This window comes from Ptychodera flava (assembly GCF_041260155.1).
Source record: "Ptychodera flava strain L36383 chromosome 23 unlocalized genomic scaffold, AS_Pfla_20210202 Scaffold_23__1_contigs__length_28996876_pilon, whole genome shotgun sequence".
Lineage (NCBI taxonomy): Eukaryota > Metazoa > Hemichordata > Enteropneusta > Ptychoderidae > Ptychodera > Ptychodera flava.
In genome coordinates this window covers 7486550-7499715 of record NW_027248277.1, presented here as the reverse complement: position 1 = coordinate 7499715, position 13166 = coordinate 7486550, and the positions used below count along the sequence as shown (strand labels likewise).

General features: G+C 38.4%; 1 protein-coding gene across 1 annotated transcript; it reads right to left on the bottom strand.

Annotated features, from left to right (window-relative positions):
- Positions 1–3394: 3394 nt before the first annotated feature.
- Positions 3395–11786, bottom strand: LOC139123969 (carbohydrate sulfotransferase 14-like). Its single transcript, XM_070690115.1, has 3 exons — positions 11538–11786; positions 8427–8542; positions 3395–5062 (listed from the first exon to the last, which is right to left on the bottom strand). Exons 1-3 carry the CDS (start codon positions 11626–11628, stop codon positions 4220–4222), a joined length of 1050 nt encoding a protein of 349 aa, XP_070546216.1. The 5' UTR covers positions 11629–11786; the 3' UTR covers positions 3395–4219.
- Between the last annotated feature and the right edge of the window lie 1380 nt (positions 11787–13166).

The window sequence follows — 13166 nt, the reverse complement described above, 5'->3', positions numbered from 1 at the left end:
CTCTGGCAGATTACGCTGGAAACCGGGGAAATATGAATGGGGGTTAATTAATTATTCATGAGAACATATCATCAGAATTAGCCAATCACGAATCCGTTTTACAAAGTCATGTAGGGCGTCCACAACAGACAAGCTCCTCATTGTCTGTGTGTACATTATCGAGCTTTCAGGCTCTAAGATCATCCGGTTCCATTGCATCTCTCCAGGTATATGTTGCATTACATGTAAATCCGACAGCATTCAAAATTTTGAGTTCTTCTGTCATGATCGAGAGCAACGGCGACACCACATGAATACTATGGCTTCGGTATATACACAAGAGACTACGGCCAACAACGAACCCGGTCCGGTCCCACTTCAAGGTCGTCCCCTTACACTCAGTGCTATTTTCGGACGATCTCAGTTTTCGAACATTTAATGACATGCTGTTCGTTGTACTCGCTTCGCTCCGTATTGATAGCGTTGATGATACCGCATATTAAGTCAGGTGACGCTGCTGTTCCGTTTTGAATAGTTAGTTTTTTCGGTAGAAGCTATTTCAGGCGCTACAAACTTGGCGAAGTTAACACACCGTACGATACAAGATGTCGAAAGCAACACACAGAGACAGACCATTTCCGATATGTAGGCGCCTTACACGTCGAAATATAGTTGTGTCGTCCATGGATTGAACGGAGCTAATATATCACAACATTTTTACAAACAGTTTTCTAAACACATCAAAATTGAAAATCGGGGGGTTGAAGTTTCAAAATATCAATACGGCTAGTTTTCAATCGGATTCGAACACACAACATACGGCATCAGTCGCCTAGCTGAGAGGCCATAGACAGAACCGCTCGGCTAAATCTCCACTCCCAGAAAAAGAGTGGTTCAATAGCCGGCTAAGTTGTTACATTTTTCTGACTGAGACCGCTCAACACGTTGTAGAGTTCGTGAAGCACTCACGCACGCATACTCACTATCATACATCGCACATACACACTTTATTGAAGCAAAGAAACGAATTTCATCGCTTTAACTGGGCGAACGATAACCTCGGGGACAATTCTGTCCACCAGCAATGTTACCAACCCAGGGTAGAAAATACGGCTAGTTTTCAATCGGATTCGAACCCACAACATACGGCATCAGTCGCCTAGCTGAGAGGCCATAGACAGAACCGCTCGGCTAAATCTCCACTCCCAAAAAAGAGTGGTTCAATAGCCGGCTAAGTTGTTACATTTTTCTGACTGAAACCGCTCAACACGTTGTAGAGTTCGTGAAGCACTCACGCACGCATGCTCACTATCATACATCGCACATACACACTTTATCGAAGCGAAGAAACGAATTTCATCGCTTTAACTGGGCAAACGATAACCTCGGGGACAATTCTGTCCACCAGCAGTGTTACCAACCCAGGTTAGAAAATACGGCTAGTTTTCAATCGGATTCGAACCCACAACATACGGCATCAGTCGCCTAGCTGAGAGGCCATAGACAGAACCGCTCGGCTAAATCTCCACTCCCAAAAAAGAGTGGTTCAATAGCCGGCTAAGTTGTTACATTTTTCTGACTGAGACCGCTGAACACGTTGTAGAGTTCGTGAAGCACTCACGCACGCATGCTCACTATCATACATCGCACATACACACTTTATCGAAGCGAAGAAACGAATTTCATCGCTTTAACTGGGCGAACGATAACCTCGGGGACAATTCTGTCCACCAGCAGTGTTACCAACCCAGGGTAGAAAATACGGCTAGTTTTCAATCGGATTCGAACCCACAACATACGGCATCAGTCGCCTAGCTGAGAGGCCATAGACAGAACCGCTTGGCTAAATCTCCACTCCCAAAAAAGAGTGGTTCAATAGCCGGCTAAGTTGTTACATTTTTCTGACTGAGACTGCTCAACACGTTGTAGAGTTCGTGAAGCACTCACGCACGCATGCTCACTATCATACATCGCACATACACACTTTATCGAAGCGAAGAAACGAATTTCATCGCTTTAACTGGGCGAACGATAACCTCGGGGACAATTCTGTCCACCAGCAGTGTTACCAACCCAGGTTAGAAATATTAGCCCCAATAATACATTCCAAATACGACGTCAGATTACTGAGATTGCACCCGGCTGAACTGCAAACCCATGGAACAAACTAAACCTCTCTTGGTTTGATTCCGTTGTTAGCGTAACTTTTGTGAAGAATTAATGAAACATAATCGGACTTGAACAACTGCGCAATTTGCCGAGGTCTGTGATTTCGGCAGTGTAGAGACGATCGGGAGCCAAGCGTAAATTTGTATCGCGGAGCAGATGCACTACCACCAGCGCGAATGAAAGGGCCCCAATATACCATTCACACGTTTCTAGCTCCCACAGCACGATAACAAAGCTTTCAGTGTGAACCCAAATGAAGAGATCGATACATAAACGTTTATACATAACTTGTATTAAAGTAAATTTATGATCAATAGTTTTGATCAACGGGTTTTACACAGCGGTGATGTTCTACGCCTGGGTCGGACACTGTGCACAGCGAGGCGTGGGGCCAGCAGCTCGAGTTATGCGATACCCTTCGAATAACGCTCGTGAAACACGATGGGGACGGCCTGCCTGGTAGCATACAGACTTGCCACCGCTGGTCCTCGTGCAAAGAAACCCATCTTTTCCTTGTTTAATAATTATCAATGACGTCTTTCTGGTGCGAATACAGCGGTTGAGTCCAAAAACATTAAACATTTACACATTGCGCCACGGTCCCTCCCGTGATTGGGCGCTCTTCGTCGACAGTGAACGCTGTGTGTTAGTGAGCACGAAGATCAGCCACGTCGTTGTGTATTGCTAATTACAATAATTTATGCGCGTTTTTATGAAAACCTACTTTCTGATTGGCTTTTACTTGAAGGATGCCCTGCTTTATGCAATTAAATTATTCTGTTTTTTTAACGTTCACGGCAAAAGCATATGTGGGCTTAAAGGTATACAGTGACCAGTAATCTAAATATGCCCATATATGGTCAAAGGGGCGTTCCTTGGCATTTAAAATGCCCATGTGAGGGCGCTGTTTTTAAAATCGGCCACCCGCTTAAAATCTGTGATTGGTTAGATTTTCTCTTTCCGTGGTAACTGTGGCAAAATTGGAACAGGTGACAGTATACCTTATACTATACTCATGGAATGGTGCTTCGGAATGTGCCCGGATCACGCCAAAGAAGGAAGAAAGTTGTTGACGTCCGGAAATGAGGGGGACGCATGCGTAATGGAGTGTAAACACTCTGCAAAGAGAAGCATTACTTAACTAAAAATTTATTTGTACTATCACCGTGCTGAATACAAGAACTTGCAACTAATTTGAGCTTAATTTTGTGCGTACTTCATTCAAAAATTGCATGATAAAGCAGAATTGACAAAGACATATGTTAGTATACTTCATAATTAACAAGCGATACTTCATGATTAACAAGCGATATGTGACATATCTATTTAAACACCAATAATCAAGACCTAGCTTCGCATTGGATATTGCATATGCGGTTATCCAATGGCCAAGTGAAATGAAGATTGGGACGACACGGTAGTCGCAATGCATTATTGTTTTCTGGGGTACAGGGGTCAGGTCAATTACTTTGCCATTAAATAACGTAAGTGAACACATTGAGCACAATGACTGTTCATGCAAATTCAAAGTATAATCTTTTATGAAAAAGATTTCAATGTCGAACAGGGTTATAAATTTACGGTTTTAACAGCCTGATATCAAGAATAGATGCTATGGTTTGAACAGACAATCCCATATGATACATGGTTTATTTTCAGAATACTTTTAGTCTAAATCAACGATTGCCAGAAGATCATATTTCACTTAAGAATGGTCTATCGTATTTATTACAGAAAGTGACATCTTTCATGGCCTTACATGAGAACGTAATGAAAGGAGCCGAAATGTTGTAGTATCGAGACTTTTTGTTTTTATTTGAACACGTGGCATATCACTACCTTACCTAAACTTAAGGCCTTGCACAACAATGATCACGACAAGGCGCTTAGTAGATATCGACCGTCACCATTCATACATTAAACACAAAGTCCTTCAATCCCTCAAGATAACCCACTTTCCGCTTTCTTTAAGAGAAATGTTATGAAGAGGCTACACCTGTTAACATTTCAAATCGTTTTGAACTTTTCAAGTCTTTCAGATTTTAGGTATTGTCATTAAGATATAACCCCTCTAATAAGGATATTTGTAACCGAACAACTTAAAGTCAAGTTCATAAATTTTGTAGAGATTTTCCATCTGGTCTTTGGTCAGTCGACTGAAGTAGGAATGAAGAGTTTCTAGATTTGAGCTGTTTGTTTTCTTCGGTTGTAGAGGATAAACAATGTCGTCGGGGGCATTGACCCTGTTTAACACGTACTTACTCTCCTTGGCAACATCTTCAAGTTTTCCTATGAAATCGAAGGGGAAAAGGCATGGCCCGCAGTATAGGTACTGCGGAAGGTAGTGTTGGTTGAAGGATTTTGGGTTGTCGTCGATGACAGATCGTACAAATTCTTCCCAAGTGACGTCATCACCTGCTTCTAGACTGTGATTGGTGGGATTTTTGCGGTATCGTTTGATAATTTCTATTCTTTTATGTTTGAGGCACCGATTGCGGGCATCTACATTTTCAAACTTACTTCTGTACGCAGACAGTAGTCTTGCGAATGGATGACGAGCAAACATGAACAAGAAGTAGGATGGATAATGATATTTCTCATCTCTCCTCAAACGTGGAACTCTGTGTCCATGAACATGCGCCAGGGTTTCCAAAAGTTCCTGAACTGATTTCGCCCTCCCTGTCAGGACAAATATAACTCTCATCCAGGAGGTAGAACCGACTTTTGGTGTGTTGCAGTACAGAAACCTCTTTTCACGAACAATGATGAATTCACCCACGCTTCTGAACACAGCTCCATTGCGTTTGGCTTCGTCACAAACCTTTGCTAACAGTGACTTGCGTCGAACTTGCTCATCTTCGATTCGTTTTATCTCAGAGTCTGTCAGTGTCCTGCCACTTTGATTTCCCGTTATCTGGGAAGGAAAACACGGTTGGAAACGTAAATCGATTATGATTTGTTCATGAAAGAATGGCATGTTCATGTTTAAATAAATACAACATTTAAGTGGCTTGCTGCATAAAAACATAGACCATGTATTTGGTCAAGAGGCGAACCTTCCGTTTTGCTTAAAGTAGAACGCGTCTCGGGTACAGATATTCGGACTCTCCAACGTTTACAATTCTTATCTGATCTACCACTTGTTGAGATTCATTTTAAAGCTCTTGGTGTAAGAAATTGTTTTGCTGTCCTAGTTTTTTTGAAAATCGAAAATTCTATTTTCTCCATAGAGTTAACGGAGGGAGATAAGCCACTTTGAATTCAAATATCGGTAAATCTTGAGTAATTGTTTTGTCTGGTACCAACATTTGCACGATGACCCCCGATTTTCATTCTTAATTTTGAAAGAGACTGGTTGAAATATTCCTTGAGAAAGGTTACATAAAAGTTTAAGTCTTTCATGCGCATATTATCTTAATGGGACAACAGCTGTAATGGTGGATATGTTTCATTACTTTTTCTTGCAAATACAGGTATATTTATGTCTCTTTCTCCTCCAACTATGCGTAAGGTTGAAGCTGTGCATCTACAGCGCAATATGCACATTATGCGACCTCGCTATTTACAAAGGAATTCTTGTCAACGCCAAATTATATTGCTGATACTATATTGCATGCGTAGATTATGTGATGACAGGTTTAAACCTACTGATTTTGATATGTAGAAGAACAAGACATTTTAGGCTGGGAGACTTCAGTAATTACAGGGGGTGGGGTGGGCCGGGGAATGAGGGTTAACGTTTTAGTAAATTGTCATCGGAAGGGTCGCTTTCAACACACCTGTTTAGGGCGGAGGGTCACTTATTACAAAAGCTTGTTTTATAACATTACCTTAAACCATCCATATGATGTTTCCTGAATCAGAAAATACCAGCAAATTACACAGGTACTTTGCAATACATGTTCATTATTCACAAGCTTAAGTTGGTGACACAAATTGTGCAGTGTAAGGTTATAGGAGAGATTTTCGAATGAAGGATATAAAAATAAACATTTATCTGCAATATGGATGACTATTAATGTTAACAAAGCTGTAATCTTATTGATTATTACATAATTGCAAAATGTCTCACCACACAATGGCATGCCTGAGCCAAGTTCTAGAAAATGTGTCAGAGGGTAGGGTAACGATTTAGACAATAGGATATTGTGGGCCACATTTTGAAGAACATGTTTGACTTGAATTCCCGTGTCAAAGTCCATGTGTGGTTACTGAAGGCTCCGGTGACAAATAGAATAAAAACAAAGAAAAATAATGTCATTTACCAGTATATTGGTGGCAAAAATACATAGATCTATGTAAATACTTTATAGGTAAATTTAAGGGGCTCATTGAGGAGTTAGTACGGATTCATTTACTGAAATCTACCGAAAATCTAACGACAGTAAAAATAGATTCACTTTTTCAAAATGGCGCCTTCTAATTTTTGGTAATTGTTACGTCGTCTGCGGCAGCGTATCTTAAGGTCACTGGTGCGTGCGCATAGAAACGCCTTTTCAGGTGTGCAGAATATCGGACAACTGTAAATACCATATTTCAGGGTCCATGTTATAATGTGAACAATAATACTTGATTTATTGTAGTTTAAATGGGCCGGGTTCGAGGCTGTGAGTGAGACGGTCTCCGGACGAGGCCACCTAATAGTTAATCAGTATTGGCTTCGACCTCACAGCGTTCCCCACCCTCCCTCCCTATCCTACTAGCTTGCATGCAGTTGAATGTTTTTCTTCTTCTTTCTTTTCTGCTTTTTCGTCTTTAGAATATGTATCTTATTACGCCTAGAGTGGCGGAAATCGGCTCATAGCCTGTCAACATCAAAATAAAGTTGTTGACCTTGACCCCCAACACTTGTGTCTGTCTGTATATTGTCATTATAGGCATCACTTAATAAGTACTAAATTACCTTTCAGTCCGAATCACGTCAAACATACAAGTTAAAAAAAATCGGACGTTAGTGATGCAGAACCTTTTAGTGAATTTAACAAACTGAATACATGGAAACACAGTTAAAATGCCTTGTTACCATAAATATTACCAATGTTACGCTTACAGTTTTAACAATATCGTGTTTTGTAAAATACAGTGTCTACGTGATGGTGAGGCCATAGTACGAGACAGTCCTATAGATTAAATTTCGTCTTTAATAGTATTAATATTCCGAAATACACAAGACACATGTGTGAATAAAATTTAAAATGACATATTTGACAAAAAGAGAATTAGTTTAAGCCTCTTTTAACAAACAGTTATAGGGACAAGCTGTTGCCTCACGATAAGGCAATCAATGAGTAAAATTCTAGTAAAGTAGTCATGACACCGCAAATTTATAGTGTTACACTGCCGCTGTGCCAATGATATGACGCGAATGCCAGTGAAACCTTTCAATCAGTAGCTCATAGGGACCGAAAATACTACTAGCCTCCAAAGATATGCAAATAAAATTGAAAAATGATTATTCATGGTCTAAAGATTGTTTTGATGTGATTAGTCTTACTAGTTCGGAACTTGATGATTTTGTGTCCGGTAAAGAATATATCATGTCGCTATGCCAAGCAAATGGTTTTGTCATATTATTTTCTAGAGAACTCGTTTGCTGGTTCTAGGGATCCAAATCATCTGGAATATTATTTCAGCTATATGTATGCCATGCAGGAAATCAATCAAGGGTTTTTATCGAAGATGTCACCAACACTATGCATGTTGGCTTCGATACGTGAACAACATAATCATAAGGCTAAAACTCAACAGAAGTACACAATATGCAAGTTCATAAAATCAATTGCAAATAAATCCAAAAATCAACGCTTTTAACAAAGAACAAGTTTTAGAATTGACTACTCTCATTTTTTTCTGGATACTTCGGGTATCCGTATAGTGTTATGCCAACATTATGTCTGAATTATCGTATTTTGACCTCAACACGGAATTAAGTATATTCTATTTTGTTCCGAACTTACAACCTACGGCATCTATTCACCTAACGAAGACATCAGCAGACAAGACCACTCGATTTAATCTCCACCCTTAAAAAGAGTGGTTCAATAAGTTGTCGCAGTTTGTATGTGCGCGATACCTCCACACGCTGTAAAGTTCACCAAGCCGTCGCGCATACATACACGCTATCGTACATCGTACACAAACATCATCAAAGCAGTTAATCTTAGCTGAGCATCGCTTAACTGAAATGAGGCAGGGTAAATAAACTTAAATGCGGTCAATACGTGTAATATGTTTTCGCAAACGTTTGTATTACACTGTCACTGTTACAGATAACACACCTTTCTTTCGATTGGTTTTATATCTCCATGATCATTTTGTTTTCTGCTCTTCGAAGAAACGTCTCCCTCTTTGACTTGATGTTTCCTATACGGTGGGACATTTGGCTTGAACTGACCTGCACAAAAAAAAACAGATGTGGAGCTTTTAGTTTTACAGGCCACGAACTATTTAAAATAATCAACAAATAAATGAATAATGAATGAATAAATGAATAAATGAATAAATAAATAAATAAATAAATAAATAAATAAATTATTGATTTAATTAATGCCATATTACATCCGGTGTTCGTTCTCCAATTTAATATTTCATTATTTCATTAAAATTGGGTGCCCTATTAGCAATCCTATCTTACGTCTTTTATTTTGTTCACAAGTGAGTGCAGGAACCAAACTTTGTTATCAATCCGCGTAGGAACGAGGCCTTTGCTGATTGTTATTTCAGAACCATAACTTTTCAGTTTTTCCATCGCTCTCAAAATGTTTCGTGAATCATGTATGGCCCGGTTAGAGTACCCTTTAACTTCAGTTTTAAAGCTTATGTTCCATACAAATGTCTGACTAGTGTAGCACGAGAGCGCTCGGCATGTAGCGTGCCTTCAAGCCATTAATCTTTCACTGTAGTCCTCAAAATACAAAACACGTATACGGGTCGTAGAAGTTTGTATGATATAGTGCGGGCGATAGCGTCACTTAATCAACGACTTTTCTTTTTTTACTACTTTATGTTATGATGAAGTATTGACATTCTATCCTTCGATGAGGATAATCACCTCGTAATCTGTTGAAATATTCACGTGATCATTTGATAAGATAAGCACTTTAACTAATGTTCGCTGATTACATCGAATAGTGTGTCAGTAATTGACGAAATCATTGCAATAAATTATTAGAGATAAAGAGATTAGACCGTTGGTAGCAGGTGCATGAGTTATTGCAAATATGACAGCTCGAAAAGGAAAGAATTAACACAGCTTTTATCTGTCCACTTACTAGTGATCATGGTAAACCTTTCCTTCCGTGATCTAAATAAAATTTATCCAGGGGATATATGTTTACCCCTTGCACATGTGACATAGATGTGACAGAGGGGCTACACCAATAAGGTTTTATGATATTTTGCAGCGCCAAATGTGATGGTAAACAGCGAAGATATGGGAAATTTAAAACAAGGACCATGCTACATCACCGCCACGATATTTCGCCCGTATTACACGCTGCTGCAACCCACCGCCACCAACCTTACAGCTGCTGCACCTTAGAACTACAGTTGTACGTTTCTCTGAGCTTAACTGAGCTTAATTACATTGACTATGAGCTGCTATGGTATAAACTATCGTATTTTAGGTCTCGGAGTAATAAGATTCAGCACGTAGACTTAGCCATTCTAAATTCTTAATAATTGCACAGACAATGAATGAAGTCTGACAAGTTTGGCCAATCGAAGTGTAGTCAAAATGGTATTGCTCGGGAAGAAAGGAAAGACTCGTGTTTGAATGAAATGTAGTGCATTTACATCTCATTTACGTCATGTCTAAGCGCTGGATACAAGTATGTACACTACATTTACAAGTCCAGTATAACAGGTACAGGACTTAAATCTCTCTTTACTGTTAGGGGATGGGAAACGTCATGGACAGTTTTCATAGAAACGGTCATTTTGACTTCAAGCCTTAAGGTAGAATGCGCCTCGGGGACAGATTGTTGGACTCTCTAACTTTTATAGTAAGCTTATTCCTTTTGCATGCCACTGATGGAAGTTCAAATTTGATGAATCTGCTGCAGATACTGATATGATAGATATCTGACTTTATTGTGAAGCATTCAGTTGTGTTAAGTTAATTGAGGGTTCATTTGCATATTGTATGAACTTTGTAATTAGTGATGTAACTCTGAAATTATGGCACCACATCTTGTTCAACCTGCTACAGATATCGATCTGATAAATTTGTACTTGTCCCGTGAAGTATTGAGCAATGTCAAGTTTGTTAAGTATTCATATACATATTAATTAGTGATCTAACTCTGAAATTACAGCGTTACATAACGTGCCACAGATGTTGATCTGATATCTGTGTAATTCTCCCCTGGGGCATGGAGCGATGTCAAATTAATAAACAGGTCATTTGCATATGAAATAAAGTTTTGTAATTAGTGATTTAACTCCCAAAGTACTGTGCTAAAGTTGATGAAACCTGCTACAGGTATTGATCTGACAGATATCATTTTGGGGTTGTTACAGTGTGTTTTCATTTATTCAGTTTGTTTTGAATTGTTTGTGTATCAGTTTTCGTATTTTTCTTCTTTTGAAGCCTTTATAAAATAATAATAATAATAATAATAATAATAATAATAATAATAATAATAATAATAATAATAATGACAACAACAAGAACAATAATAATGACATCTCTTTGCAAATTTCGTCTAGTCACTAGGTGACACAGGTCAAGGTACAATTCTCTTTTATACACAACTTCCTGACAGTCTCAAAGTATGTATAATTGTCAAATAATCAGCAGTACATGTAACTGCCATTGCTTGATTATTCAGATCGTTATTTCGTCAAACCTAACATCTGTAACACAAGTTCTTTGCATATAACAAGTAAGTCAGCTAGATATGAACAGGTCAATAATTGGTTGATCTGTTGCGAAAATACTGAAAATTTCAAGCGGATATACTTGGCACCCAACGTAAACCTGCTTAATAACTGTGACAGCGTAGCAGGCGCCAGCCCGAAATTACAGGAAACTACAATATATACTGAAACACGTGAGCATTTTCAGTTCATATCAGGGTTTTCCTGATCTTGACAGAGAAAGGTTGAAGGTTGGCACGAGGAAAGATTGAGCAGAACTTTGGTAACAGATACAAACAACAAAAGTATTACACAATCCATCATACATAATACACAAGGTAGAAGCTTATAGAATATATGGTTGTTGTTTTCTCTCTCTCTCTCTCTCTCTCTCTCTCTCTCTCTCTCTCTCTCTCTCTCTCTCTCTCTCTCTCTCTCTGATGTCATGAGCACGATCTATCTCAATTCAATTGGTAAAATGAGAAAGTTTAACATGTGAAATTTGACATTGTCAGCAGACAGTTTCTTACCTTGCAAGTCTTCACGATACGCTTGCCACACCATAAAACAAACCAACAGACACATTATCAGTGATGCAATTTTTTTTAGAACAGCCGCCATCCTCCAACTTTAAATATTCCCACAATGTATATTCTTTTAGTCTGTCCAACCTAAATGCAACATATGACAGTGCATCAAAAATGTCTTGTGTTTATGAATGGTTATACAAGTATATGACAGCCGCGCCAGCTGTGAATAGAAACAGACTTTTCTGGCAAAGCCCGTCGTCAGCTACTGAAAGAGCTGAGGATTGTGTGATACAGAAGTACCTGAAAATACATCACAAAAAGAAACTTTAGGGGGCGCTGTACTCAACACAGCGCATTTTGCGCATATTCACTTTTTGGTAATATCCATTTTATTTTAATTAATTTGTTAATCCAAGACTAAAGTATCGGTTGGGTACACTTATCTGCTTGTCAAAAAGTCGTAAGTTGCATCATAAAGAATTGTTAATTTATGCAAATTGATACAAATCACCCGATTTCCTGGCTGCTCTTTTCTCCAAATTTCAAGATTTCCAAACAATTAAACTACACTCTGGCTGGGTCAAATTTTATGAAGTTTTCACACTATATTTTTTTAATTTTTTATAACAAAACGACTAATAAACGACTATAAATGTACTCTGTTTGGCAATAAAGTTCTTATATTTTGAATAAGAGGCATTTTAAATTTGCCTCACATAATTTCAATCACTCTTTGAGTGGTAGTCTTTCAACTCGCTGCCGTTTTAGAATGAGAATAGATAATGCAAAATAGAATAGCCTTTTTTCTACATAATTATGCTTTTGTTTCCGATGAAATATTATACTTTAGAAAATAATATCAAGTTTTTGAATTAAATTAGTTTCTATCATTAATACCACAATTTATATTTTTACCTCTGCTTTTTGAAATTATATAGTATGAGAGGGTTTCCTTGTCATCTTTGATGAGTAATATTCCTTTATAAAAACCTGTGTCTGTAGCTCCACCTGAAGGCACACGACAAATCAATAGTATGACACCTGATATGAATATATTAAAGCAAAGATCAATCACAGCATAGCAATAGAAAATACATTAAATTGAATATTTATACACAAGATGGAAAAGTGTTCCCAGGCTGTATTTATATTTGATGTGTTTGGCATCATCAACTTTACTTGTCACCAAGACTGAGAAACTCGCCTCGTACGCACCTGCATATGAGTTGTACTGAAATGTTAGGCCACTTCGTATATTGTGTAAGTTTTTATCGACTGTAAGAAGTATTCTATAAACAAGTTGCCTACATAACATTTGTCACCATATGCATGGTATGATACATCGTTTGCAGTAAATATAATAATTAATTTGACGATCTTCAGGTGAATGAATAAGATATTAGTAAAATTAGTAAAATTATGACGGTTTGAGAATCTTAATAGCTGTTCCCAAGGCGCGCTGTACCTTAATTATTAGTAAGGTATGTTGGACACCAAATATGACAATCCTACATTGGTTAGGCCTATATCCCTGGATTATAACGTTATAGTGACGACTGTATCGGATCTACGTTGCTCGCTTGCTGATTTTGAGCTCTATCATAACTTTGTGGCTCGTCTTCATCATTA

What these genes read in the sequence shown, in the direction of transcription:
- LOC139123969 (XM_070690115.1), bottom strand. Translation starts at nt 11,628, where the DNA reads ATGGCGGCTGTTCTAAAAAAAATTGCATCACTGATAATGTGTCTGTTG. An exon ending in GTATCGTGAAGACTTGCAAG is followed by an intron (nt 8,543 to 11,537) that starts GTAAGAAACTGT and finishes TTTTTTGTGCAG; the next exon opens with GTCAGTTCAAGCCAAATGTC. An exon ending in TAAAACCAATCGAAAGAAAG is followed by an intron (nt 5,063 to 8,426) that starts GTGTGTTATCTG and finishes TTTCCTTCCCAG; the next exon opens with ATAACGGGAAATCAAAGTGG.